The 25929-nt window shown below is 44.9% G+C and overlaps 2 protein-coding genes, 1 long non-coding RNA gene and 1 pseudogene across 5 annotated transcripts in view; 3 read left to right on the top strand and 1 right to left on the bottom strand.

The window, feature by feature from the left end:
* LOC102494223 (protein MAK16 homolog pseudogene) overlaps nt 1-4124 on the top strand; it is a 7901-nt pseudogene extending 3777 nt beyond the window's left edge.
* Nucleotides 1-8487, top strand: part of ZFP28 (ZFP28 zinc finger protein) — a 55221-nt gene extending 46734 nt beyond the window's left edge. For both annotated transcript variants that reach the window (XR_003547552.1, XR_001369612.2), the window contains exon 7: nt 8419-8487. The gene's annotated coding sequence lies outside the window, so the exon portion shown is untranslated. The remainder of the gene's footprint in view (nt 1-8418) is intronic.
* A 48-nt stretch (nt 8488-8535) lies between these two features.
* ZNF71 (zinc finger protein 71) overlaps nt 8536-25929 on the top strand; it is a 48444-nt gene continuing 31050 nt past the window's right edge. The window contains exons 1-3 of the mRNA XM_014583527.2: nt 8536-8646; nt 10201-10327; nt 10478-10571. Of these exons, the coding sequence (XP_014439013.1) occupies nt 10499-10571 (73 nt within the window). The 5' untranslated portion in view covers nt 8536-8646; nt 10201-10327; nt 10478-10498. The remainder of the gene's footprint in view (nt 8647-10200; nt 10328-10477; nt 10572-25929) is intronic.
* LOC114005718 (uncharacterized) lies at nt 16760-25874 on the bottom strand. Of its 2 annotated transcripts, none has more exons than XR_003547553.1 (3): nt 25746-25874; nt 25206-25260; nt 16760-17726 (listed from the first exon to the last, which is right to left on the bottom strand). It is a non-coding gene; the product is annotated as an uncharacterized LOC114005718 (long non-coding RNA). The 2 variants fall into 2 exon arrangements; XR_003547554.1 differs by lacking the exon at nt 25206-25260 and adding an exon at nt 23067-23117.

Below are 25929 nucleotides of genomic sequence, written 5' to 3'. Positions count from 1 at the left end.
TGGGAGGCGGCGGCTGCGCCTGGAGCCTTTCTGGGCAGCCCTGCGGGGTCAGAGCCCGGGCACGGCCGTGCGCCCCTCCCGGCCTCCCGCCTAAGGCCGCTGGGCCTGGGCGTCCCCCGAGCCGTGCTGCGTAGCTGGGCGCCGAAGGTGACTGAGGTACCTTCCGTCCCTCCTGCCCCGCGCACGGCAGGCCCTTGGAGTAGCAGCAAACTCCTGGGGAGAGGACATTTCTCGTTAGAACCGGACCTCTGAGTTCTCCGCTGCTCTTCAGGGAGCTCGGTATTTGGTTTTAAACCGTTTTTTTTTTTTTTAATTTGCCGTGTGTGTGTGTGTGTGTGTGTGTGTGTGTGTGTGTTAAGAGAGACTTTTGGTACGGGGTGCATGCACTCGCCAGTGAGACAAAGAGACCAAGTGAGAAGTCACCCCCCGGGGGATGGCCGCCCGCCCTCCCTTGTCCTCCGTTCTCTCCGTATGTAGGGAACCCATGCACGCACACCCAGCGTGAGTTATAAGCCCCTGGTCTGAGACTCAAACCTTGACTACTTGGGAGTCCGGCGACATAACCGTTATGCCATCTGCTGGTCCCAGTTTTTCACCTTTCAGAGTCTTGTCCCATCTGTCACCATGGATGGGACTTGGAAACAGGGAGATTCCCAGCTTCATCTAGAATTGCTGAGGGTTTCTAGCCTATCTATGGCTCAATTACCCGGTCAATGAAGGAGCGTTCTCCATTTGTGACACTTGACTTTCTTCTCCCGCTCTCTCTTCAGTAATTAGAGGGGAAGAATGGTCATATTGCTCTTGGCTGGCTTTGCTCCATGCAGTCAGAATAGCTCATGTCTAATGACTGCTTACTGCACCACACAGTTCTGAGACCTGTTGGGGATATCAATGCCAAAGCTCACAAAGTTATGAAGTAGGAACTACTTCACCTTCTTACAGGTGAGGACAGTGAAGGATTCTAAAGGCTGAGTAGTTACGAGTCCAAGGAAGAGCCAGAATTTAGGTCTAGGATGTGCTGGCTCCAGAGTCTCACTGTGCTGCTAGCCATCATGTAATCTTGGCGACTCCTTGAGGTAGATTTCTTTTAAAGAATTATTTAGTTACATTTGTCATTATTATTCTTTTTTAGTTTGACCACAGAGAGACACTCAGAAAGGGAAAGCTAGAAAGCAAGTCCCCAGGTCTGGGACTCAATCCTTGGGCAGCCATGTGGGAGTCCAGCACCTTAACCATCATGCCACCTGCTAGCCCGAGGTAGATATTCTTAACCTTCTTTGACAAGAGAAGAAATCAACTCTGAGGGGGTTAAGTCACTTGGAGCTCAGATCCTAAAACCTGCACTAAACTTTTTTTTTTCCTTTAAACTTTATGACCCTTAGTTGTATATAAAATGGAGATGATAATATATACCTCGCAGGACTGTCATAAAAATTAAATGAACTCACACATGTAAAACACTTGGTATAGTATCTACCGTGTAGTAAGTGTCAATAAGTGTTCATTGCTATTATTGTTATAACAACCTTTTGAAAAAGCAGTGGAGTATAGAGAAAAGGCAGAATTAATTCAGAGACTTTATTCTCTTCCTGAATGATAAAAACCAGCAAAAAACCTTTGTTCTGAGAAGTCAAGAGACTTCTTTAAAACTGTAACTTGTCACAAAGAAAAATAAGAACATGGGTCTCATGATGATTTATTTGCCTCGTTATCTGCAAGCCACATGAGCTCTTTGTTGTAAATAAGGTAACGTTTCTCTCTAGGGAAAATAGCATTCTTCAAGGAACCCACCTCTTAGCATCCTCACAAATCCAGATTAGTTTAGAGGGGGCATGTATTTTGTCATTTTCTTGAGCAGTTAGCTTGGGTGGTGAAGTCAGGCAGACCCACTGGGTTGGTGGCTGACTAGGTTCCATTATTTACAAGCTGTGTGAATTATACAGAATACTTTTTCTAGCGTTTCTGTGTCAGATAGCGACATTATCTCCTACTTTCTTTGATTATTGACGTATGTAGCACATCTAGTACATCTTTGTTGTTAATGAAGGGCTGTCTTGAGAGGAGGCATTTGTACTCAGCCTGGAAACTCTGAGCAGAGGAGAATCCCAGCTGTAAGGTACAGCGCCTCAACTCTAGGGATGGAGACTTGAAGCCAGGTTGAAGGGAGGGTAGGGACAGAGGGAACTGAAGGGAAGAGAGAGTTTCTGGGCTGTGATTATCAGCTGTTGTGTGGTCTGTCATTATTCCTTTCTCTTTCCCAGCTCTGTCCTCTCAGGGTAAAGCCCTTCTCCAAATGAAGAGCCAGGAAGAGGTAGAGGTGGCAGGAATTAAATGTCTTAAGGCCATTTCCTTGGTAAATTAGTATTCCCTCTTTCCCCACTAAAATGTAGTTTTGCTTTTCAGGATTTGGCAATTTTTGTTGCCTTCTGAAAATTGTCTGTTTAAGAGTTCTAGCCTGGGGTCTAGTTCCTATTTACTCCCCTCGTGATAAGTGATGGGGCCAAAGAAATAGGCTGAAGCAGTCCATCCATGTCAACGGTTCCTCTCTTCTTTCTACTCGGTGTTTATTTTCCTTTCAAGAAATTACCTCGTCTGTTGGAAGCACGTCTGCGGTCCAGCCCCAGCCCAGTGCCTCGCACTGAAGGGAGCAGGTGCCATACAGTCAGATGATGTTATCTGGGACACGCTGGGAAATAAGCAGTTCTGTTCCTTCAAAATAAGAATCAAGACTCAGGGTTTTTGCAGAAATGAATACAGCCCGACTGGACTATGTAATCGGTCACCTTATCTCCTGGCAAATAGCCAGTATGCCACTGTCAAGGAGGAGAAAGGGCAGTGCTACCTGCATAAGGTTATAGAGCGAGCAGCTTTTCCCAGGCGGCTCTGGGAGCGGGTCTGGCTCAGTAAGAACTACGAGAAAGCACTGGAACAAATAGATGAGAATTTAATTTACTGGCCCCGTTTCATTCGACACAAATGTAAGCAGAGATTCATCAAGGTACCCCAGTACCTAATTTGAATCAGGAAGCTGACACTAAAGCGAGAGAGGAAACTTGTTCCGTTGAGTAAGAAGGTGGAGCGCAGGGAGAAGAGTAGAGAGGAAAAGGCACTCAGAGCTGCTCAGCAGGACAAAGCCATCGCGAAGGAGTTACTGGAGAGACCGAAACAAGACACGTATGGCGACACCTACAAAAATCCCATCCATGCCTTCGACAAGGTCCTGGAACAGCAGGAGGCAGAGACGGACTCTTTAGGTGCTGAGGAAAAAGATGAAGATGATGATGATGAAGATGCAGGAGAAAAACAATTCGTGGAGGATGTTGAGGTGGATGAGAGTGACTTAAGTGATTTTGAGGATATGGATAAGCTGAACGCCAGCAGCGATGAAGATCAGGATGACAAATCCTCCAGTGAGGAGGAAGGAAAAAGGCCCTTAATGCCAAACACAAAGGCAAAGCACCCACAAAAGGACCTTTGCAGAGAAAACGAGCCTATGTGGAGATTGAGTACGAGTAGGAGGCAGAGCCTGTGGCCAAGGCCAAAGCCACAGCCATGTGATTTGTCCTGACATCTGTCATAGGACCCCTTTTCCTTTATCTCGCACACACACCCCCTCCAGCTCTGCTGCTGTGTTTTATGTAACAGAGGACTTGGGTTTTTATTGTTTGTGCCACTTGACTCAGACAAGAAATCTGGAGGGGAGGAAAGCCTTAAATTGTGAACAGAATATTTTTGTAACATATGTATTCAAGTGACAGCTTAAGCCCAGGAAGCTTAACAGATGAGAAGCTCCACTGAGGTTAGCAATATTAAAATATTCCTAAATTGTAAACACTAAAAAGAGAAAAAAAAATTACCTTGTCTGAGCCCCTCCATTATTCTCAGTCTTTTTATAGGCCTCTTACAAAATAGACGTATAGTTCTTGGAGGAGATTTGAGAGCTACTTTATGCCTGGTCCCTAAGTCCCAGTACCGACTCTCAGAGAGTTTATAATTTATTGGAGAAATGAAAAGACTGCAAACACATGATGTGATTAAGTGCTGCAAGTAGAGAGTAGACTTACTGTGGAGGAGTGGAGAAGGGCCATTAATAGACCATATCATGGGGCTAGCAGGTTGATAAGGCGCTGGACTCCCATATGGCTGACCATGGTTCAAGTTGTGGACCCAGCAGCTTGAAACTCATGCCAAATGTGTGGGCATGTGTGCCTAAAATCCCAGGGGGAGAATGGAGGAGAAGGCATTGTGGCATGGCCCTCTGCCCTGGGGGGTGATTTCTCACTTTCCCTTTCACCATATCTGTTTCTAGAGTGAGTGCATGAGTCCTATAGCAAAAATCTCTCTTTTAAAAAAAAAAAAAAGTCCATATCATGCCTTCGTGTTTTTTTTTTTTTTTTTTTTTCCGAGAGGTTTTTGCTATAGGGCGCGTGCACTCGCCAGACAGACAGAGAGAGACAGAGAGACAGAAAGCAAGAAATCACCCCCCAGGGGGGATGGTCACGCTGCAATCCCTTCTCCTCCATTCTCCTCTCGGGATCTTGGGCACGCACACACACGCGCCTAGCATGAGTTTTAAGCCACCAGGTCCGGGACGCAAACCGTGGTCGACTACGTGGGAGTCCAGCGACATAGCCATTACGCTAACTGCTGGTTCCCTCATGCCTTAGTTTTAAAAAAGAAAAGATGCCTCTTCATCTGAACTATGAAGCCTTGCAACTGGCCACACAGTCAGGCAAGAAGAAGGCTGTTTTAGCTCCTCCTTGCCTCCTTGTTGAGGGATCCTCATGTGGGATAAAGTCTGCACAATCATCATGCAAAGAAGAGGAAGGTTTGGGAAGACTTCAGGAAGTGGTTTCTGAATTGAATCTTTTTATTTTTTTTCTTTTTTGGAGAGGTTTTTGCTATAGGGCGCGTGCGTTTGCCAGACAGAGACAGAGAGATAGAAAGCGAGAAATCATCCCCCAGGGGGGATGGCCATGCCGCAATCCCTTCTCCTCCATTCTCCTCTCGAGATCTTGGGCACGCACGCGCACGCACCCGGCGGGACTCTAAGCCACCGGGTCCAAGATGCGAACCGCGGTCGACTATGTGGGAGTCCAGCGACATAGCCATTATGCTAACTGCTGGTCCCGTTTCTGAACTGAATCTTGAAAGTAAAGATCTGAAAGCATAGGGCTGGGCGGCATCCTGGCCAGGATGCAAAGCTTTCCGCACCACTCGTGTGTAGAACCACAAGCTTCCTGCTGTTTACGGTAAGTGCCTGATGTATGTGTACAAATGTTTTCTAGGTTTATATACAAAACACTTAACCTGTTTCAGTTGCCGGTAGTATGCAGCAAACTAGCGTGCTGTGCAGGTCTGAGCGTGGGACAGTAGGTGACCCTGTGTAGCCCCAGTGTGTAGTAGATGATACCATCTGGGTTTGTGGGGGGATGCTGAGTGATGCTCACGCAGTAAAGAATTGCCTAATGACACTTTTCTCAGAAGGCATCCCCACCATTCCGTGAAACGTGACCATGTACATGTATGATGTACGAGTCACAAGAAGCACAAAGCATCAGGACGCTCTTTATTTCTAGTAGAATAATAATCATTTACACTGCGTCTGAGAGTGTCTGGCTCTGAGTCAGATGGACTGAAGTATACTCTACCTGTCTCCCCGTGGAGAGCTGCCGTGAGACCAGCACAGCACGCCTAGGGCAGCAGTTTGAGGTCTCTGAGAAGTAAGTAGTTGCAGGTATATTGGAGAAGAAGCCTAAAATTTGAAGTGCCAACAAAGCTGTTGTGCCCGCAGTATCTCCTGACATGGATTCAACGGGCCGAGAACCTAGAAGTAGGTATTCTAGTGGATAGAAAGAGCTGCAGGAGAATTCTAGTTTGGGCCCAGGGATCAGATAGGATCCCCTAATGCCCGGAGGAGAGGGAGGGAAAGCGTTCCTTCTTTTAGAAATATTTTCCTTGGGCCAGACGTTAGTACCATACTGGAGCCAGACTCACACGGAAAGGCCCAGAGTGCACTTCCCAGGGCCTTCCTGTGCATGTTGGCGGCACATGTGTGCCCGTGGTCTGGAGTGGCTGAGGCTGGGGTGGATCTTGGCATTTGGACCCTGTTAATGGTGCCTCTCTCTCTTTTTTATAAGAAATCAACTTCTTAAAAAATGTTCTGGGACCAGCAGCTGACATGAAGGTTAAGGTGGCTGGATCCCACAGGGTTGATTCTGCAGTTTGAATCTCAGACCCGGCAGCTTGAAAACCATGCCAAGTGCCTGTGTGTCCTTGCCTGAAAACCCAGAGAATGAATGAGAAGGGATTGTGGTGTTGCCGTTCCCTCACTTTCTCTCTCTCTTTTTGTCTCTCTCTGACAAGCACATGCACCCTTTAGCAAATAAAAAAATAATAATAATAAATTTTAAAAGTTCTTCCTCAAGACCCAGCAGTGGCAGTGGAGGTCTGCAGAAGTCTTACACTTTGAGGAGGAGTAATGTCCTCTGATCAGAGAGGCTGTGTTCCCAGGATACTGGGTGAGCACTCATTGCTTTTATTTCTGTTTCTCTCCTTTCCATGGTTGGCTCAGAGGTGGTTATAGTCATGAAAAGCGTACAGTGTGATGAAATAAATAAGCCCCAGTTATCCGATCAGAGCACAGAAAACAGGAGCCCCAGGGAAAGAGAAGGTACTGGAGAAATCACAGAGAAGTGGCTTTGGAAATTAACCACGTCAGGTTGTTTATAAGCTCCTGGGCTTTGGCCTGCTTTTGTGTGCATTTATCGTTTCTCCACTTCATACTTAGGGACTGTGGGTAACTGAACCCACAGAAAGTCAAAAGTGGCACGTATCTGATCCTAAAGAGAATACCATCGTCTCTGAGAAGTGACCAGGAGTGGAACCCTGGTCAGGTATCAGGCTGGCCACTGGGTGGCGCACAAGCAGAACAGAGACAAGTGTCAGGACTAAGGCTGTGACGTGGAACTAACACTGAAATGACCCGCAGAAGGCTGGTGGGAATTTGTCGTCTAAATAACACATCGGTATTCTTTATATGATTAAACATGGCACAGAATTTTTCCAGGATACAATCCAAAGTTACCCAGCTTATGAAAAGCCAGAAAAATCTAAGTTCACAAAGAGAATAATATTAACATTAATATGGCACAGATGTTGGAATTATTTTTATAAAGAATACTTAAAATAGCTATTATAAAATGTTCCAACAAGTAATGTTAGACACTCTGAGACAAATGGAAAGATAGAAAGTCTCAACAAAGGAAAAGAAAATGTAAGCAGGAAATGAAAGATATAACCAAATAGATTCTTCAGATGACCCAAATGGGAAAACAGAGATAACAGAAGAAAGAGTTAATGGGGCCAGCAGGTGGCATGGTGGTTAAGGGTGCTGGACTCCCACATGGCTGACCACGGTTCAAGTCCCAAACCTGGCAACTCGCTTTCTCACTTTCTCTCTCTCTCTCTCTCTCTGTCCCTCTCGTCAAATTTAAATATAAATAAATAAATAAAGTTAAATAAAAGTAGTTGTTTTTAAAAAAGAAAGAGTTAATGAACTTGGCAATAAATAGAAATTATCTAATATGAACACAGAAAAAAGAATAAGCAGAGCCTCAGGGTTCTGTTGGATAATAGCAAAATTTCTTTTTTTTAGTATGTATATAATTTCTCTTTTTTTTTTTTTTTTGAGAGGTTTTTGCTATAGGGCGTGTGCGCTCGCCAGACAGACAGAGAGAGACATAGAGACAGAAAGTGAGAAATCACCCACCATGGGGGATGGTCATGCCGCAATCCCTTCGCCTCCATTCTCCGCTCCGGATCTTGGGCACGCACGCACATGCACCTGGCGTGAGTTTAAGCCACCAGGTGTGGGACGCGAACTGCGGTCGACTACATGGGAGTCCAGCGACATAGCCATTACGCTAACTGCTGGTTCCCAGTATGTATTTAATTTCATTTGTTGTTGTTATTTTTAATTTGACCAGAGAAAGAGAGGAAGGGAAAGCGAGAAAGCAAGCTGCTAGGTCTGGGACTCAAACTGCGGTCAGCCATATGGGAATCCAGCGCCTCTAACCACCACGGTACCTGCTGGCCCTGGATAATTGCAAAATTCTAACATTTGTATTGTTAGAACACCAAAAGGAGAGGAGAAAGTGGAGTGTAGAAAAAATATTTGTAGAAATACTGGCTAAAAATTTCCCCGCTTTAGTGAAAGCTTTAAACTTGTGGATTCATGAAGCTCAGCAAACTCAAATGTGATATACTCAAATCCTAGCCTAGAAACTAAATAATTAAACTTCATATTTTAAGAAGAAGAAAGAAAAATCTCAAAAAGCTAGAGCAAAATGATGCATAACAGCTAGCGCAACAGTGATTTGAGTGACTGTTTTTTGTTTTTGTTTTTTTTTAAATCAGAAACCATGGAAGCCAGAGGCAGTACAGTGAAGTGTTATAAATTTTCAAAGAAGAAAACTGTCAACCCAGAATTTTTTCCAGTGAAAATAGCCTTCATAAATAAAATCAAATTTCTTACATGAAGGAAAACTGTGAGAATTCATTGTCAAAACTCTATAGAATTACTAAAGGAGTTAATACCAGAAAGAAACTTGGAACATCAGGAATGAAGGAAATGCAACAGAAATGGTAAATATTATATGTAAATATAATGCTCTCTTATGTGCTTTAAAATATCTTCAGTGGTTAAAAACAAAACCGATAGCTTAGACTGACTGGAGAGACGAGACTCACTCTTCAGATTGGACTGGAAGTCAAACCCAGCCTCCCATGTTGCCTCGCCCGTGGAGCACAGCATCTTGCCACGCGTGCCACTGCCTCTGGGCCTGTGTCTGATACACACATTGACCCTTGAGCAACGCGGGAGTTGGGGCGCTGAGCCCCCCACAGTCAAAAATCTGTATAGCTTCTGGCTCCTTTAAAACTTACCTACTGATAGTTTAACTTGTGACCTTATCAATGACAGTTTATTAATGTATGGTTTACAGTATTCTGAATTGTTTTTAACTTTTTCTTAAGAGCTATATATTTAATTTTTTTAAAAAAATTTAATTTGACCAGAGAAACACAGAGAGAGAGAAAGTGAGAAAGTAACTTGTCAGATCTGGGACTCGAACTGCAGTTGGCCATTTGGGACTCCAGCACTTTAACTACCACACCACCTGCCAGCCCCATATATTGTATACTTACAGTAGTCTAGAGACAGATGTTATTAAGAAAACCATAAGAGGCAATACATTCACAGTACTGGGCTGTAGTTACTGTAAGTTTATGTTGTCTCAGTGGATTTATTGTTTGTCCTTGAAAAAAAAAACTGCATATAACTAGACCTGTGTGCTTAAAACCTTTGTTGTTCAAGGGTCAGCTGTAAAGGGTTTGGTACTGTCAGTGGTTTGGGCATCTGCTGGGGGTCTCGAAACATATCCCTTAAGATTAATGGGGGACGGGAACCAGCAGTTAGCATAATGGCTATGTCGCTGGATTCCCACGTAGTCGACCGCGGTTCGCGTCCCAGACCCGGTGGCTTAAAACTCACGCCGGGCACGTGTGCATGCATGCCCAAGATCCTGAGAGGAGAATGGAGGAGAAGGGATTGCGGTGTGGCCATCCCCCTTGGGGGGTGATTTCTCGCTTTCTGTCTCTGTCTCTCTCTGTATGTCTGGCGAGCGCACGCACCCTATAGCAAAAATCTCTCCAAAAAAAAAAAAAAAAAGATTAATGGGGGACTACAGTATATCCTGTTTTGAAAGTAGTCTATATTATTTTTTTTGAGAATATATGTATGTGTGTATGTATTTATGTATTTAATTTGACCAAAGAGGGACAGAGTGAGAATGAAGAGAGAGAGAGAAAGTGAGAAAGCAAGCCGCCAGGTCCAGGACTCGAACTGCGGTCAGCTGTCTGGGAGTCCAGCACCCTTAATCACCACACCACCTGCTGGTCCTGAGAATGTTTTAATACCACAGAATTTTAAATGTTTGAAGAAACAGAGATTACCTCTCAATATTTCTTTTTCCTAGTATGTATAATACTATCAGAGAGAAAAGCTGTCTAGTAACTACATGATGTGGGCCAATTACTAATGCATAATGTTTTTATTCTAAAGTGAGAACAGCATAACCCTTTACCCTAGAGCCCCTGGAGTCGTCAACACTGAGCAAGGTTATATTTCTGTCATTTTAGGATGCGGTGACATTCACTGATGTTGCTATAGACCTCTCTCAAGATGAGTGGGAATGGCTGAGTCTTACTCAGAGGAGTTTGTACAGGAAGGTTATGTTGGAGAACTACGGGAACCTGGTTTCAGTGGGTAAGAGTGTTGTCTTCTGCTCCCTCACAAAAGTCTTCTATGCCCTTATCAGCATTTTCCTGCAGTCTTTCTCTCAAGATCATTTGGACTGGGTCGTAGCTCTGGAATAGCTACAGCACAGCCAGTTCTTACCTCTTTTCTTCTATACAGGTCTTTGCATTTCCAAACCAGATGTTATCTCCTTATTGGAGCAAGAGAAAGTCCTGGGTGACGAAAGCAGAGGTGACAGGAGGCTTCTGCCCAGGTGAGCACAGGTAACTAGCCATGGAGAGCCTGTCCTCAAGGTGTTTCTCCTCTCTGAGATTTGTTGGGAACTCCTCTCAAACTCCCTCTCAGACTGAGACGTATTGTTCTAGCACTAGGTTTCGGGTGTTTTTTCTCTTCCCCACTGGTATGATATACCACCTTTACCTTCACTTATTTCCTGTATATGTCAGGGTCTTCTTCTGAACCCCTGTCCTACTGAAGTTTACCTGGTTCTACTCAAGTACCATATTGTACAGTCATCTCTGACAAAAACATTTCTGATTCTTTTTGTTGTTGTTGTTGCTAGAGAGTATGTGTGCTTGCTGGAGAGAGAAGAAGACAGAGGGAAGTGAGAAAGCACCCCTGTGGGAGGTGGCTGTGCCCCAGTCCTTTCTCTTCCATTTCCTTTAGGATTTGGGGTATGTACACACATGCTTCCAGTGTGTTTTTCAAGCCAGCATGTCCGAGAGTGCAGCAATGTAGTTGGCCATGTCATCTAACCACATTCACCACGGTGCCATCAGCCGGCCCAATTTCTGATTCTTTTTTTTTTTTTAAAGATAATTTTGTTAATTTTAAAATTTGCTATAGAGCATGTGCACTCACCAGAGAGAAACAGAGAGAGAGGTAAAGTGAGAAAGCATCCCTGGGGGAACAACCACACCACAATCCCTTCTCCATTTTCTGCTTGGGATTTGGGGCATGCATGCACATGCACCTGGTGTGTTTTTCCAGTTGCCAGATCCAGGGTTCTAACAGTGGAATTGGCCATATGGAATCCAGCTGCCTTAACTACCATGCCACCTGACTAGCCACACTTTCTAATTTTTTTTTTTAAGGAATTATGTTGGAACCAGCAGTTGATGTAATGTCCATGTGACTGGACTCCCATGTAGTCGACCATGGTTCGAGTCCTGGACCCAGTGGCTTAAACTCACACTGGGTACATGTGCATGCATGCATGCCCAAGATCCCAAGAGGAGAATGGAGAAGGGATTATGGCGTAGCCATCTCCCTGGGGGATGACTTCTCGCTTTCTGTCTCTCTGTCACTCTCCGTCTTTCTGGTGAGCACATGCACCCTGTAGCAAACACCTCTCCAAAAAATAAAAATTATTTTATTGGGACCAGCAGATGGTGGAATGGCTTTGTTGCTGGACTCCCATGTAGTTGACCACAGTTCGAGTCCTGGACCCGGTGGCTTAAACTCACACTGGGTGCATGCGTGTGCATGCCCAAGATCCCAAGAGGAGAATGGAGCAGAGGGGATTGCGGTGTGGCCATCCCCCCTGGCCGGGGGGAGTAATTTCTCGCTTTCTGTCTCTTTGTCTCTCTCTGTCTTTTATTTGGGGACTGGCAGGTAGCATGGTGGTTAAGGGTGTTGAACTCCCACGTGGCCAACCACAGTTCAAGTCCCGGACCTGGTGACTCTCTTTCTCACTCTCTCTCTGTTCCTCTCTGGTCAAATTAAAATAGATAAATCAATAATATTTATTTATTTATATAAATATTTATTTAAATTTAACTTTAACCAGAAAGGGACAGAGTTGGGGGAGGGCAGGGAATGAGAAAGCAAACAGCCAGGTCTGGGACTCAAACATGGTCGGCCACGTGGGAGTCCAGCACCCTTAACCACCACACCATCTGCCGGCCCCTCACTTTCCGATTCTTTAGGCAAACTGAGTTTTTTTTTAAGTACTTTAACTATTTCATTCTCTCTAAAAGATGATTTTATTGTGTTAACATGTCTAATAGTTATGTTATTTCCTTTGCCATTAATTTTCTCTTTAGAGTTCAGTTTTGTTCTTGCTTTATTGTTTAGTGTGTATGTTTTTCTTTACTCTCCCTTTATGCCACCCAACCCCTGGCATTGGAAAGGTCTTTAGATCCACAAGTTGTTACTCTTTGTGTTACAGTGCTTCCCCCTTATTACTGAGGGGGTATGTTCCAGGGCCCCCAGGGGAGGGCTGAAACTGTGGATAGTACCCAACCCAAAACATACTGTTTTTTCTTACATAGTTCCTCAGTATTCACAGAAACCCCTGTGGACACCATGCCCACGGATACTTAGGATCCTTTCATAAAATGGCACAGTATATGCATGTAACCTGTACGCATCTTCCCATTTACTTGACGTCCTCTCTGGCTCACCTGTAATACTAACACAATGCAAATTTTATGTAAATAGTTTTTATGTTTAATTGTTCCTTTTTTTCTTTTAAGTGTCTGCCATAGGGCACATGTGCTTGCTAGAGAGAGATAGAGACAGACAGACAGTGAGAGGGAAAGTGAGAAATCACCCTCCGGGGGGATGGCTGCACCACAATCCCTGCTGCTCCAGTCTCCTTGTGGGATTCTGGGCATGCACACACACGTGCCTTGTGTGATTTTCAAACCTCCAGGTCTGGGACTTGACCGCAGTTGGCCATGTGGAAGTCCAGTGCCTCAGCCACCACACCATCTGTTGGCCCCTCTGATGCTTTATTGTTTAGGGCATAATGGCAAGAAAAAAGCCTGTACGTGTTTGATACAGACATGGTGTGTGTGTGTGTGTGTGTGTGTGTGTGTGTGTGAGTGGTTTTGATCTGCAGTTGGTTAAATCCATAGATGTGGAGCCTGCAGATACAGAGCAGTGAGTGAGCATGAGTGTATGTGTGTGTGTGTGTGAGCGTGAGTGTGTGTGTGAGTGAATGGTTTTGATCTGCAGTTGGTTAAATCTGTAGATGCAGATACAGCGCAGTGATGAATTCCTCTATACCTGATGTTAAGTTCAGTTTATAAATTGGACGGAGTAAGAAGTTAACAACAATAATAAAGTAGAACAACTGTAACAATATACTGTAATTCAGGGTATGTGAATGTGCTCTCTCTCGCTTATGAAATACCAGTATATTGTATGGAACTGTTTCCAGACCACAGTTGACTTTGGCTAACAGAAACTGGAAAGTGAAACTGCAGATAAGGGGGGATTATTGTATGTATTTAAAAGTCTACATTTCACTTGAAATTCAGAATGTCACGTTGTGACGTCAACGTGAAAGGTGAGAATTAGCTCACGAATAGCCCCTCCTCCTACTCCCTCATTTCTCCACTTGTATTGTAGTCACTGGGATCTTCAGCCCAGCCTATTTTTTTCAAATTCTTTTTTTTGTTTTACCCACCTTGCTTCCAAGTCAATTTTCTGGTATACACAGCTAGATAAGAGACAAGAGATACAGATTGCAAGGAAATGGGTCTCAAGTGAGACGGCCAGAGTTTATTTTGTGGCTGTGGTTTGGCCTTTTCCTGCTTTCCTTTCTTACCATTTCAAGAAGAGGATTGTTGGTAGGTCACTTGTGACCCTAACTATGTACATTAATGAATAAGAAATAATAAAATAAATAAGCATCTAACTCAAGATACTAGAAAAAGGACAAAGTGAACCTAAGGATAACCAAAGTATTTACATACAGTGATTTATACTTCTACAGATAAAAGTAAGACTAAGTCAGTGAGGACACCGTAGATTTAATGAAAATAAATCAGGCACATGCTTATTTAGAAAATCAACAAAATACATAAACTGTCAGGACAAATGAGAGAAAACAAAAGAAATGATGACTAAGCAAAGATCCATAAGTACTTAAAAGAATGAATCTATTTTCCCATGAATCTATTTTTCTCAACTCTGAATATTTTGAAAATTTGGATTATGACCAGCTCTATGACCTATTAGTTGAGGCAGCTGGATCCCATATGGCTGATGGCATGTTCCAATCTCAGCCCTGTTGGCTTGAGAAACACACCATGTATGTGTGCATGTGTGCCCCCAAGTCACAGCAGGATGGGGTGGTGGAGAAGGAATTGCGGTGTAATCACACCCCATGGAGGAGTGCTTTCTCTGTCTTGCTCTGGCAAGTACATGTGCCCTCTAGCAATTAAAAAGATATAAATTACTGCCGTTGACACCAATAGTGTCACAAAAACCCACATAGTTTCACAAATCAATTCTTTCTATGAAATCTTTAAGGAAAAGATATCAACAACATTGTTTGAAATATTCCACAATAGGTAATGAAAAGGAGGGTTTATAAAAATCTGTTTATGACGATAACGTAAGATTTGATAACAAAATAGCACCACTTGTATTGTAATCTCCAAAAAAAGGAGGTTACAGGGATCAGCAGGTGGTGTGGTGGTTAAGGCACAGGATTCCCACTTGGCTGACTGCAGTTCAAGTCCTGTACTTGGAGGCTTGAAAAATCACTTTGGGTATGTGTGTGCTGGTGCCAAAAATCCCTGGAGGAGATTATGGTATAGCCCCTGATGAGGGTGATTTCTCACTTTACCTCTTTCTCTTTCTCAGTCTCTAATGAGCTCATGTGCCCTATAGCATAAACCTAAAAAAAAAAAAATTACAAATCACAGAGATGAATATCAGTGCAAAATTCTAAAGGAAATATTACATTGAAATATCAATATACCATGGCCAATAAGTGATTATTCCACAAATGCAAAGCTGTTTATATTACCTGGTCTTATCCAAGAACCATTAAGAACACGTACCTCAGGACCAACAGATGGCGTAATGGTTACATTACTGGACTCTGTGGTTTGAGTCCTGGACCTGGCAGCTTGAAACTCAGGCTGGACGTGTGTACATGCGTGCCCAAAATCCCAAGAGGGGAATGGAGGAGAAGGTATTGTGGTGTGGCCAGCCCCTAAGGGGTGATTTCTCACTTTCTGTCTCTTTGTCTCTCTCTGGCAAGCACATGTCCCCTATAGCAAAATCTCTCTAAAACAAACAAAAATGTACCTCTTGAAAGCTTCAGTAATGGTTTGTATCATACAGTTTCATTTTGGAAATTTCCATTATTCTAATATATATATTTTAAGAGAGATTTTTTTCTATAGGGCATGTGCACTCAGTGGAGATATAAAGACAGAAAAAGTGAGAAATCATGCTTCCCCCCAGGGGAGATGGCCATGTAACAATCCTTTCTCCTCTATTCTCCTCTCAGGATATTGGCACACATCATACATGCCCTGGGCGAGTTTCAAGCCACCGGGTCTGGGACTCAAACCATAGTCAGCCATTTGGGAGTCCAGTGCCATAGCCACCATGCCACTTGCTGGACCCCTATTTTAATTTTTAATAAAGGAGGCGTTTGCTGCCTTAATATCTTTCAGACGTGGAGTATATGTGGGGGACCAAGGAATCACCTCCACACCAGGACTGTGAAGAAATTATCTCAGGCAATAATAATGGAAAACATAGAAGCTGTGACCTCAAATCCACGTTTGAGGGAAACTGGAAATGTGAGGCCCTGTGTGAGAGGGAGCTGGCAAATCAGAAGACACATTTGAGGCAAGAGACTATCACTCATGTATCGGTACCCTTATTGAGGAAAGAGACCCGTCTAACAAATCTGGGACAGCTTTTCATCTGAAGACATTAGCTTACATAAAACAAGTTTTAGCCATAGATGAGAGAACATATTATTTATATTTGAGTCAGATAGGCTTAATAACACATTCGTCAGACCACACAAGGAAATCTATGGAGAAAAGAAACTTTTAAAATGTAATGACTGAGAAAATGTTCCATAAAATCTCAACTCTTACTCTTCATCAAAGAATCATACCGGAGAGAAACCCTATGAGTGGGAAGGCCTTAGCCAGAGTGCCCACCTTGTTCAGCACCAGAGAATACACACAGGAGAAAAACCTTTTGAATGTACTGAATGTGGGAAAGCCTTCAGCCAGAACGCTCATCTTATTCAGCGTCAGAGAGTTCATACAGGAGAAAAGCCTTATAGTGCAAGCAGTGCCACAGAGCCTTCAGCCAGCCTGCACACCTTACTCAACATCAGAGGGTTCATACTGGAGAGAGACCCTATGAATGTACTGATGATTGTTCATCCCTAGCTCATCATCAAAGGATTCGCACTGGGAAAAGGCCCTATGAATGTATTGACCGTGGGAAAGCTTTCAGGCAGGATGCTTCTCTAACCCGTCACCGGCGATATTATCATACTGGAGAGAAACCCTTTGAGTGTATTGATTGTGGAAAGGCTTTCACTGATCACATAGGACTTATTCAGCATAAGAGAATTCATACTGGAGAGAGACCTTACAAATGTAATGTGTGTGGGAAGGCTTTTAGCCACGGCTCCTCCCTAACAGTACATCAGCGCAGTCACACAGGATAGAAGCCTTATGAATGCAGCATCTGTGAAAAAGCCTTTAGCCATCGTGGCTCATTTCCTCTTCATCAGAGAGTTCACACTGGAGAGAAACCCTATGAATGTAAGGAATGTGGAAAAGCTTTTTGACAGAGCACACACCTCGCTCATCATCAGAGTTTTCATACTGGAGAGAGACCTTATGAGTGTAAGGCATGCAGCAAAACCTTCAGCCAGAATGCACACCTTGCACAACGTCAGAAAATACACACCAGAGAGAAACCTTATGAATGTAACAAATGTGGTAAGGCTTTCGTATCACACACCTTGTGCAACACCAGAGAGTTCATACTGGTGAGAAGCCTTCATGAATGTGTTGAATGTGGGAAGGCCTTCAGTGATGGCTCATATCTTGTTCAACATCAGAGACTCCACACTGGCAAAAGACCATATGAACGTCTGGAATGTGGGAAGGCATTCAGACAGAGGGCACCCCTGATTTGCCATCAAAAGTGTCATACTGGTGAAAACCCGTATGAATGTAATGTTTGCGGGAAAGCCTTTAGTCACTGTAAATCCTTTCCCTTACATCAGACAATTCATACAGGAGAGAAACCTTGCCAGTGCACAGAATATAGTAAAGCCTTTAGCCAGATTGCCCATCTTACATTGCATGAGACAATTCATACTGGGGAAAGACCCTATGAATGTAAAGAATGTGGAAAGGCCTTCAGGCAGAGTGCATCTTGCTCAGCATCAGCAAATTCATACTGCAGAGTCATCCTCAGTTATTCCCTCCTCCCTTCCATACCTCCAAGTACTGTAGAATCAGTCTTCCAGATTTTGCTAGAATCTGTCCGTTTATTTCCCGTCCATGTCCCATCATTGTAGTCCCCAGATGCAGCTGTCCCATTTGAGTTTCTGTGATGGTGTTAACTGTTGTTTCTTCTGCTTCTTTCAAATGCATTTTAACACTGTAGCCAGCTTAATCTTTAAAAAATAAAAATTCATATTACTTTCAAAAATACTTTTTAAAATGTACTAGGGGGCCAGCAGGTGGTGTAGTGGTTAAGGGTGCTGGACTCCTTCATATTTGACCATGGTTTAAGTCCCGGACATGGTGGCTTGCTTTCTCACCTTCTCTCTCTGTCTCTGTCTCTCTGTGTCTCTCTCTGGTCAAAATAAAGTTAAATAAAATAATTCTTTTTAAAAAGTGTATTAGGTAGGGCCAGCAGGTATCATGGTGGTTAACGGCGCTGGATTCTCACATTGCCGACTGGGGTTTATGTCCTTGACCTGGTGGCTTCCTTTCTCGCTTTCCCTTTCTCTCTCTGTCTCTGCCTGGTCAAATTTTTTAAAAAAATGATAACAAATGGAATTTAATAAATCTTTTTAAGAAATATATTAGGTATCCATTTCAAGGACTACACACATAGTCCTTAGCATATAGTTAGTGATAAGTAAGTGCTATATATTAAGGTGAAAGTTTCCTTACAAACCCATGTATTCAGCTGCAAGTAAAATGAACTAGTAGGTTAAAACTGTAACCTACAGGACCAGCAGTTAGTGTAATGGCTATGTTGCTGGACTCCCACGTAGTTGACCACGGTTCGAGTCCTGGACTAAGTGGCTTAAACTCACGGCCCAAGATCCCAAGAGGAGAATGGAGAAGGGATTGCAGCGTGGCCATCCCACCCCCGGGGGATGACTTCTCGCTTTCTGTCTCTCTGTCTCTCTCTGTCTTTCTGGGGAGTGCAAGTGCCCTATAGCAAAAACCTCTCAAAAAAAAAAAAAAAAAAAAAAAAAAAAAAAAGACTGTAACCTACAACTTTAAGAGCAGGCAGAAGATGCTACTTTCCTAGTGGGTAGAAGAGATGAACACATTCAGACTTGAAAAATTTATGATGTACTAGGTAATATGGTGGCTTCTCACTCCCTGTATATGAACATAAGAACATGTTGTGGATTAATTCAATTTACATGACACTTAGAAGAAAGAATAAGGGGGCATGGTGTTAAAGGCGCTGGACTCCTACATGGCTGACCACAGTTTGGGCCCTGGACCTGGGGGCTTGCTTTATAACTCTCTCTTTTTCTCTATCTTTCTCTGAGCAAAATGAATAACAATAGTAAAGAAACAAATACTTCATTTTGTTTGTTTTTTGAGAGGTTTTTGCTATAGGGTGCATGTGCTCGCCATAAAGACGGAGAGAGAGAGAAATCACCCCCCAGGGAGGATGGCTATGCTGCAATTTCTTCTCCATTCTCCTCTTGGGATCTTGGGCACACACTCACACGCGCCTGGTGTGAGTTTAAGCCACTGGGTCTGGGACTCAAACCACGGTCGACTACATGGGAGTTCAGCGACATAGCCATTACGCCAACTGCTGCTCCCATAATTCTTTAATAAATAAAGTATTAAAAATCAGGAAGGCTAGGGACCAGCAGTTAGCATAATGGCTATTTACTTTTTTTTTTCTCATTTATAAACACTATTCTGCACTTTATAGCTGGCAAGTGCTCAGTTAAATGCACAGATACAAGCGAGGTGTTCTGGGTTAATGCAGGAACCACTGGATTACATGGCACTGAGCATCAAAACCAGAGAGAGAGGGGAACCAGCAGTTAGTGTAATGGCTATGTCGCTGGACTCCCACGTAGTCGACCACGGTTCACATCCCGGACCTGGTGGCTTAAAACTCACGCCGGGCGCGTGTGTGTGCATGCCCAAGATCCCGAGAGGAGAATGGAGGAGAAGGGATTGCGGTGTGACCATCCCCCCTTAGGGGTGATTTCTCGCTTTCTGTCTCTATGTCTCTCTCTGTCTGTCTGGCGAGCGCATGCGCCCTATAGTGAAAACCTCTCTAAAAAAAAAAAAAAAAAAACAGAGAGAGAGCACCGAGGTTTCAAAGTCAGACTTGGCCAGAGACTGCTGAGAGCAGAATGACGCTGGACGCTCACAGTGAGCTGTCCTCTCCTCCAGCTGAGCGTACTGAATGGCGTGTCCTCACACTAATTCACTTCAGTGATGCTAGGGGACAGCTATGAAAGAAATGGAACCCATGTCCTGGTGCACCTCGGTTGTCGTTGCCTTGTAAACCATATGAGCATGTGAACAAGAATTTCAGAACATTCTGGTAGCGAGGGCATAGAACAGAAAAGCCTGTGTGTTTCTCCCTCAGTGCCTTCTTGCCTGTTTTCACTCATAACTAGCTCCTGTCGCTAAGCCACATACCCTCACATTAAATGTCTCATGAACACAACAAAATTCTCTCAGATGACAGTTGCTACTTCCAAAGAAGCATCTTGTGCAGACAGTTTACAGTATTGAAGAATCTCTGGTTAGCTGTCCTCCATGAGAAGAGTCACTCATCCCTGATCAGTGCCTAATTGCAGGCATAATTGAGAAGACTGATTCAGGAAGTACAATATGAATAAACATAGGAAACAAACTCCAACATCCTAGTCTATGAGGACTGGGCCAGATAGTGAGCAAGTTCATAGATGGTCTTGCTTGAAGGCTACAGAGTTGTGCTCACATAATTATTCACAATGTAATGGAATCCACAGCCCATGAGCTCTAAACTGCTGGGTAAAGCTGTCTGTAGGTAGGAGATGGTGAGGGTCTAGCTCAAACCTCCTCTAACTCCTGTTAGAAGTGCTGCGTCAGAAGGAACTGCGCCGTCTACAGCACTTCAAAGGCAAGAGAAGTCTGTCGAGATGTACTGATAGAAGGTTCGCACACAATAGTAGTTTTAATTTTGAAGGGCACCCTGAGGTCCGTTTGGTACTTCTCTGAATTTATCTGTCAGGAACAGACTTAAGGACATTCTATTTTTATTTAAATTTTTGGCAAAATAGAAACTTTGGTCATAGCCATAGTTTTATAAAAACTTTTTCCAGGGTTTATTTCTGATTAAAATAATGCTTTTAGCAAATGATACGTAATATCAAGGAAGTAAACATCTTCGTATCTAATGTAAGAGCAAAAACTTCTACCAGCATCTTATTTTAAATATAGCAAGGTAGTTGTTACAAAAGGTAAGAGGGTTCTCTTACGGGGAATCAGAAAAATATTAGAATAAGGCACAGCCTATTGTCACAGATTTGTATTAGGCAGCAGTGTTCTTTCTGGAAGGCACAAGTTGTATCCTGATAGGATACCCTAAGCCCACTCAGAGCCGCCCATCCCCAAACTTTCGGATAAAAGACTGTGCTCGACCCCTAAGTGGGCCGGAGATTCTGAGTGTTAACTCCACCGCACCTGCCGGTGTATTAAAGAGTTACTCCTATCTCTCTGGAGTGCTGCCTTATTGTTCCTCGGCTGTCTGGTTTTCCACAAGACTTGTGTGAGCCTTTACCTATCTCCTCCCCATGGCAACATCTCGCAATATTACATCAGGTTATTGATGCTGATCCTGTCATGATGTGGAACATTCCCAATAACTTTATTGCAGAGTGGAATTCCATGGTATGGATGTACAACAGTTTGGGTACCACATCTGGGTGCTTCTAGTTTGGGGCTATTAGTTTTTGTTGTTGTAAAAATACTTAATATGGGGAACCAGCAGTTAGCGTAATGGCTATGTCGCTGGATTCCCACGTAGTCGACCGCGGTTCGTGTCCCGGACCCGGTGGCTTAAAACTCACGCCGGGCGCGTGTGCGTGCGTGCCCAAGATCCCGAGAGGAGAATGGAGGAGAAGGGATTGCGGCGTGACCATCCCCCCTGGGGGGTGATTTCTTGCTTTCTGTCTCTATGTCTCTCTCTGTCTGTCTGGCGAGCGCACGCGCCCTACAGTGAAAATCTCTCCAAAAAAAAAAAAATACTTAATATGGGGGCCAGCAGAGGGCATAGTAGTTAAGATGCTGGACTCCTAAGTGGTTGACCGTGATTCAAGTCCTGGATCCGGTGGTTTGAAAGTCACACCAGGCATGTATGCATATGTGCCCCAAATCCCAAGAGAATGGAAAGGGGATTGTGGCGCGGCCATCCCCTCCACCCCCAGGGGAGTGTTTTCTCGCTTTCTGTCTCTCTCCGGTGAGCCCATGTACTCTATAGCAAAAACCTCTCTCTCAAAAAAAAAAAAAAAATGTATATGAGATCTACCCTCTTAAACTTTTTTTTGGTCAAGGAAACCAATATTTCTTTTTTTTTGGCGAGGTTTTTGCTATAGGGTGCGTGTGCTCGCCTGAAAGACAGAGAGATGGAAAGTGAGAAATCACCCCCCAGAGGGGATGGCCATGCCACAATCCCTTCTCCTTCTCCTCATGGGATCTTGGACACACACACACACACGCCAGGTGTTGAGTTTAAGCCACTGGGCCTGGGACTTGAACTGTGGTCAACTACATAGGAGTCCAGTGACAGCCATTATGCCAACTACTAGTCCCAAACTTCGTCTTTTTTTTTTGAGAGGTTTTTCGCTATAGGGCGTGTGCGCTTGCCAGACAGACAGAGTGAGACATAGAGACAGAAAGTGAGAAATCACCCCCTAGGGGGGATGGTCATGCCGCAATCCCTTCTCCTCCATTCTCCTCTCGGGATCTTGGGCACACACGCACACGTGCCTGGCGTGAGTTTTAAGCCACTGGGTCCAGGACGCGAACCATGGTCGACTACGTGGGAGTCCAGCAACATAGCCATTATGCTAACTGCTAGTTCCCATCCCAGACTTCTTCATGAGAGAGCACATGCATGCACACGAGAGAGAAAGATGAGCACCGTCCACAGTGTTTGGCCATACTACAATCTCCTTGCTCCAGCCTGTTGGATCTTGAGCACCATGTGTATGCCCAGCATGTTTCATGCTGTCCAGGCTGGGGATTCAAACCGTGGTTGCCATGTGGGATCCCACTTCTCTTGAGCCCACACCCTCACACCCTTTTAAACTTTAAGTGTATATTATTGTTCATTGTAGATACTGTTGTACAGCAGATCTTTAGAATTTAATCACCTAGGGACCAGCAGTTAGTGTAATGACTGTGTCGCTGGGCTCTCATGTAGTCGACCGCGGTTCACATCCCGGACCCAGTGGCTTAAGTTCACACCGTGTGCGTGAGTGCCCAAGAGGAGTCTCCCGAGAGGAGAATAGAGAAGGGATTGCGGCATGGCCATCCCCCCTGGGGGGGTGATTTCTCACTTTCTGTCTCTTTGTCTGTGTCTGTCTGTCTGGCAAGCGCACATGCCCTATAGCAAAAACCTCTCCAAAAAAAGAAAAAAAAAAACTTAATCACCTAATATATCAAAAGCTTTATACCAGTTGAGCAATATCTCCCCATACCCCCATCTCAGCCCCTGAAAACTACAGCTGTCCACCTACTGCCCTTACCAAGTATTCCAGAATGTTCCATGAGTCCCATGCATTCTGAGTTGCATGCTTCTAGGAAACAAAACAAACTCTTTGGTGTGACGGCCACACATGGAGGGCACCTGGCACGTAAGTAAATGCTCAATGTACTTTTAAAATCTTTTGCCAAAGGGTACGCACACTTGCTAGAGAGAGTGGGACAGTGAGAAAACACCTGCCTTGAAGAACGACCACACTGCAATCCCTTTTCTCCCATTTTTCCTTTTCAGGATTTTGGGCATGCACACACATTCACCCAGTGTGTTTATCAAGCTGCAGGGTCTAGGACTTGAAATGCAGTCAGCCATGTGGAATCCAGCCACCCTAACCACCACACCAAAGGCCAACCCCAATTCTCAATATTAATTGAATAAGTACTATATTCCAACATTAACTGTCATGGAAAACCAGACAGCCGAGGAACAATAAGGCAGCACTCCGGAGAGGTAAGAGTAACTCTTTAATATGCTGGTGGGTGCAGTGGAGTTAAAATTCAGAATCTCCCGCCCACTTAGGGGTCGAGCACAGTATTTTAACTGAAAGTTTGGGGAGGGGCGGCTCTCAGAGGGCTTAGGGTATCCCATCAGGGAGAAGGAGTCTGTCAGGAAGAAGCAGCCCATCAGGAAGATGCAGCCCAGTTTGTTCTCAGGAAGAAAGGGTTAGATAAGCAGGGTGTCCAACTTCTCAAGGTCTCGGATTGCTTTTTATCACTTCAGGGGGCAGGGTAGAGGCAGTGAATTCTCAGAGGCCTGTGAAATATTGGCAATTCCTGGCCTTGAGCTATTGTGAGTTCCGGCCTGTCTACATCAGTCTCTCTGGTTTCTGTATTATCTTTTAGAACTTCATGTGGATCATTTACACTTGAAATAAAATTTTTTAAAATCATTAATCACCACCTAAGGCTAACTGCTATTTATATTTCTATAGTCACTCAGGCATTCAGCAAATGTTTTGAAATGAGGTTTTGTAGCTTTTCATGGAAAAGGCCCCAGCCAAGTGGCCTGGTTCCTGCACTGTTTCTCTTGGGTAACCTCCAGTCTGCACCGCAGACCTCAGCAGGAGTATAGCTGGTTGTGAGGATTACGTGAATTCATAAATCACAAAATGACATGAATGGGAGTTGGCACATGGGAAAGTCATGAGGATTAAAATCTTTATGTCAGAAGACAGACTTAAGGGGCCAGCAGGTAGCATGGTGGGTAAGGGCACTGGACTCCCACATGGCTGACTGGGGTTCGTGTCCCAGACCTGACGGCCTTTTCTCTCTCGCTCGCTCTGTCCTTCTATCATCAAATTTAAATAAAGTTAAATTAAAAAATAATTCTTTACACACACACACAAAAAAAACAAAACAGAAAACAAATGTGAAGATCTAACTAATTGGTTTTCATTTGCAATTCTAGAATCAGACAGTATCTTTTTTTTTTTTTTTTGAGAGGTTTTTGCTATAGGGCCCCGTGTGTTCGCCAGACAGAGACAGAGAGATAGAAAGCGAGAAATCACCCCCCAGAGGTGATGGCCATGCGGCAGTCCCTTCTCCATTCTCCTCTCGGGATCTTGGGCACGCACGCACACGCGACCGGCCTGAGTGTAAGCCACTGGATCCGGGACTCAAACCGTGGTCGACTACGTGGGAGTCCAGTGACATAGCCATTACGCTAACTGCTGGTCCCCCAGACAATATCTATTCTATAAAACAGAATGACTGGAGCCAGCCCCACAACCTAGTTTTTAAAGTAGCTGGATCCCACGTGGCTAGCTGTGGTTGAAGTCCTGGCCTCAGAGCTTGAGGGACACACCTGGTACATGTGTGTGCCCCGAATCCTGACAGGATGAAGAAGGGAGTGCTGCGACCACACCCCACTGGGTGCTTTATCCTTCCTGTCTGCCCCCTTTTGGCTGAGCCCATACACCATCAGGCAATTTAAAAACCTAGAATGAAGGGCCAACAGATGACGTGGTGGTTAAGGTGTTGGACTCCCACATGGCCAACTGCAGTTTGAGTCCAGACCCAGTGGGTTGAAACCCACGCCCAGCACATATGCGTGTGTGCCAAAATCCTAAGAGAGTGGAGGAGACGGGAGCGTGGTGTGGCCACCCCCATCGGGTGTGTTTTCTTACTTTCCCTCTTTCTGTCTCTTCACTCCAGGGAGTGCACGGGCACTATGACAAAAACCTAAAAACGAAACAAAACGAAAGAATGAGTGTTCCGATGAGCTGAACAGGCGGGTTAGTTTTCTGGGCATAAAAGGGCTGAGGAAAGCAGGAACAGAACAAAGCGGATTGCTGTTTTTAGTTACTTCCTTCGGGCAGGTTAAAGCCAAGCCTGCGGAGCTCGGGCGCGTGGGTCCCGAGTTCTCGGAAGGTGGCGGCCGCACCCCTCGGCCTCCGCGGGCCGGCTGGCACCCACTCGGGTCTGGTCTGGCGGGCGCAGTGCACCAGCCGGGTTCGAACCGTGGCCTCCCGCACACCCCGTGGGGCCTCCGTGTTTGAAGCAGGCGCGGTCGCCCCGCCTGCTCGGCCCTGCACCGTTCTCCCCTGCTTCTAGGACCTGCTTTCCCCCATCCTCCTCGCGACCCTTTCTGTCTTTCCACCCCTTATCCGCCAAGCGGCCGCGGACCCTTGGCCATTGGCAATTCTTTCCCCGAGTCCCTCGGCGACCTGAGACAAAGAAGTGGCTTGGCCCTGGGTTCGGCGCCGCACGGTCCTTCCGTCCCGCTCGGGTCTGTCCGGTTTTGCTCGGGTACTAACGGCTCCGATCGGCTAGGAAGGCTTGAAGGGCGGTGTCTGCGCGCGGGTTTCTGGGAAATGTAGTCCGACGCTGTCCGCGCAGGCGCCCTGCGGC

The sequence above is a fragment of the Tupaia chinensis genome, unplaced genomic scaffold (genome assembly GCF_000334495.1).
Source record: "Tupaia chinensis unplaced genomic scaffold, TupChi_1.0 Scaffold144336_1, whole genome shotgun sequence".
NCBI lineage: Eukaryota > Metazoa > Chordata > Mammalia > Scandentia > Tupaiidae > Tupaia > Tupaia belangeri.
This window is presented reverse-complemented; position numbering and strand designations above follow the sequence as displayed.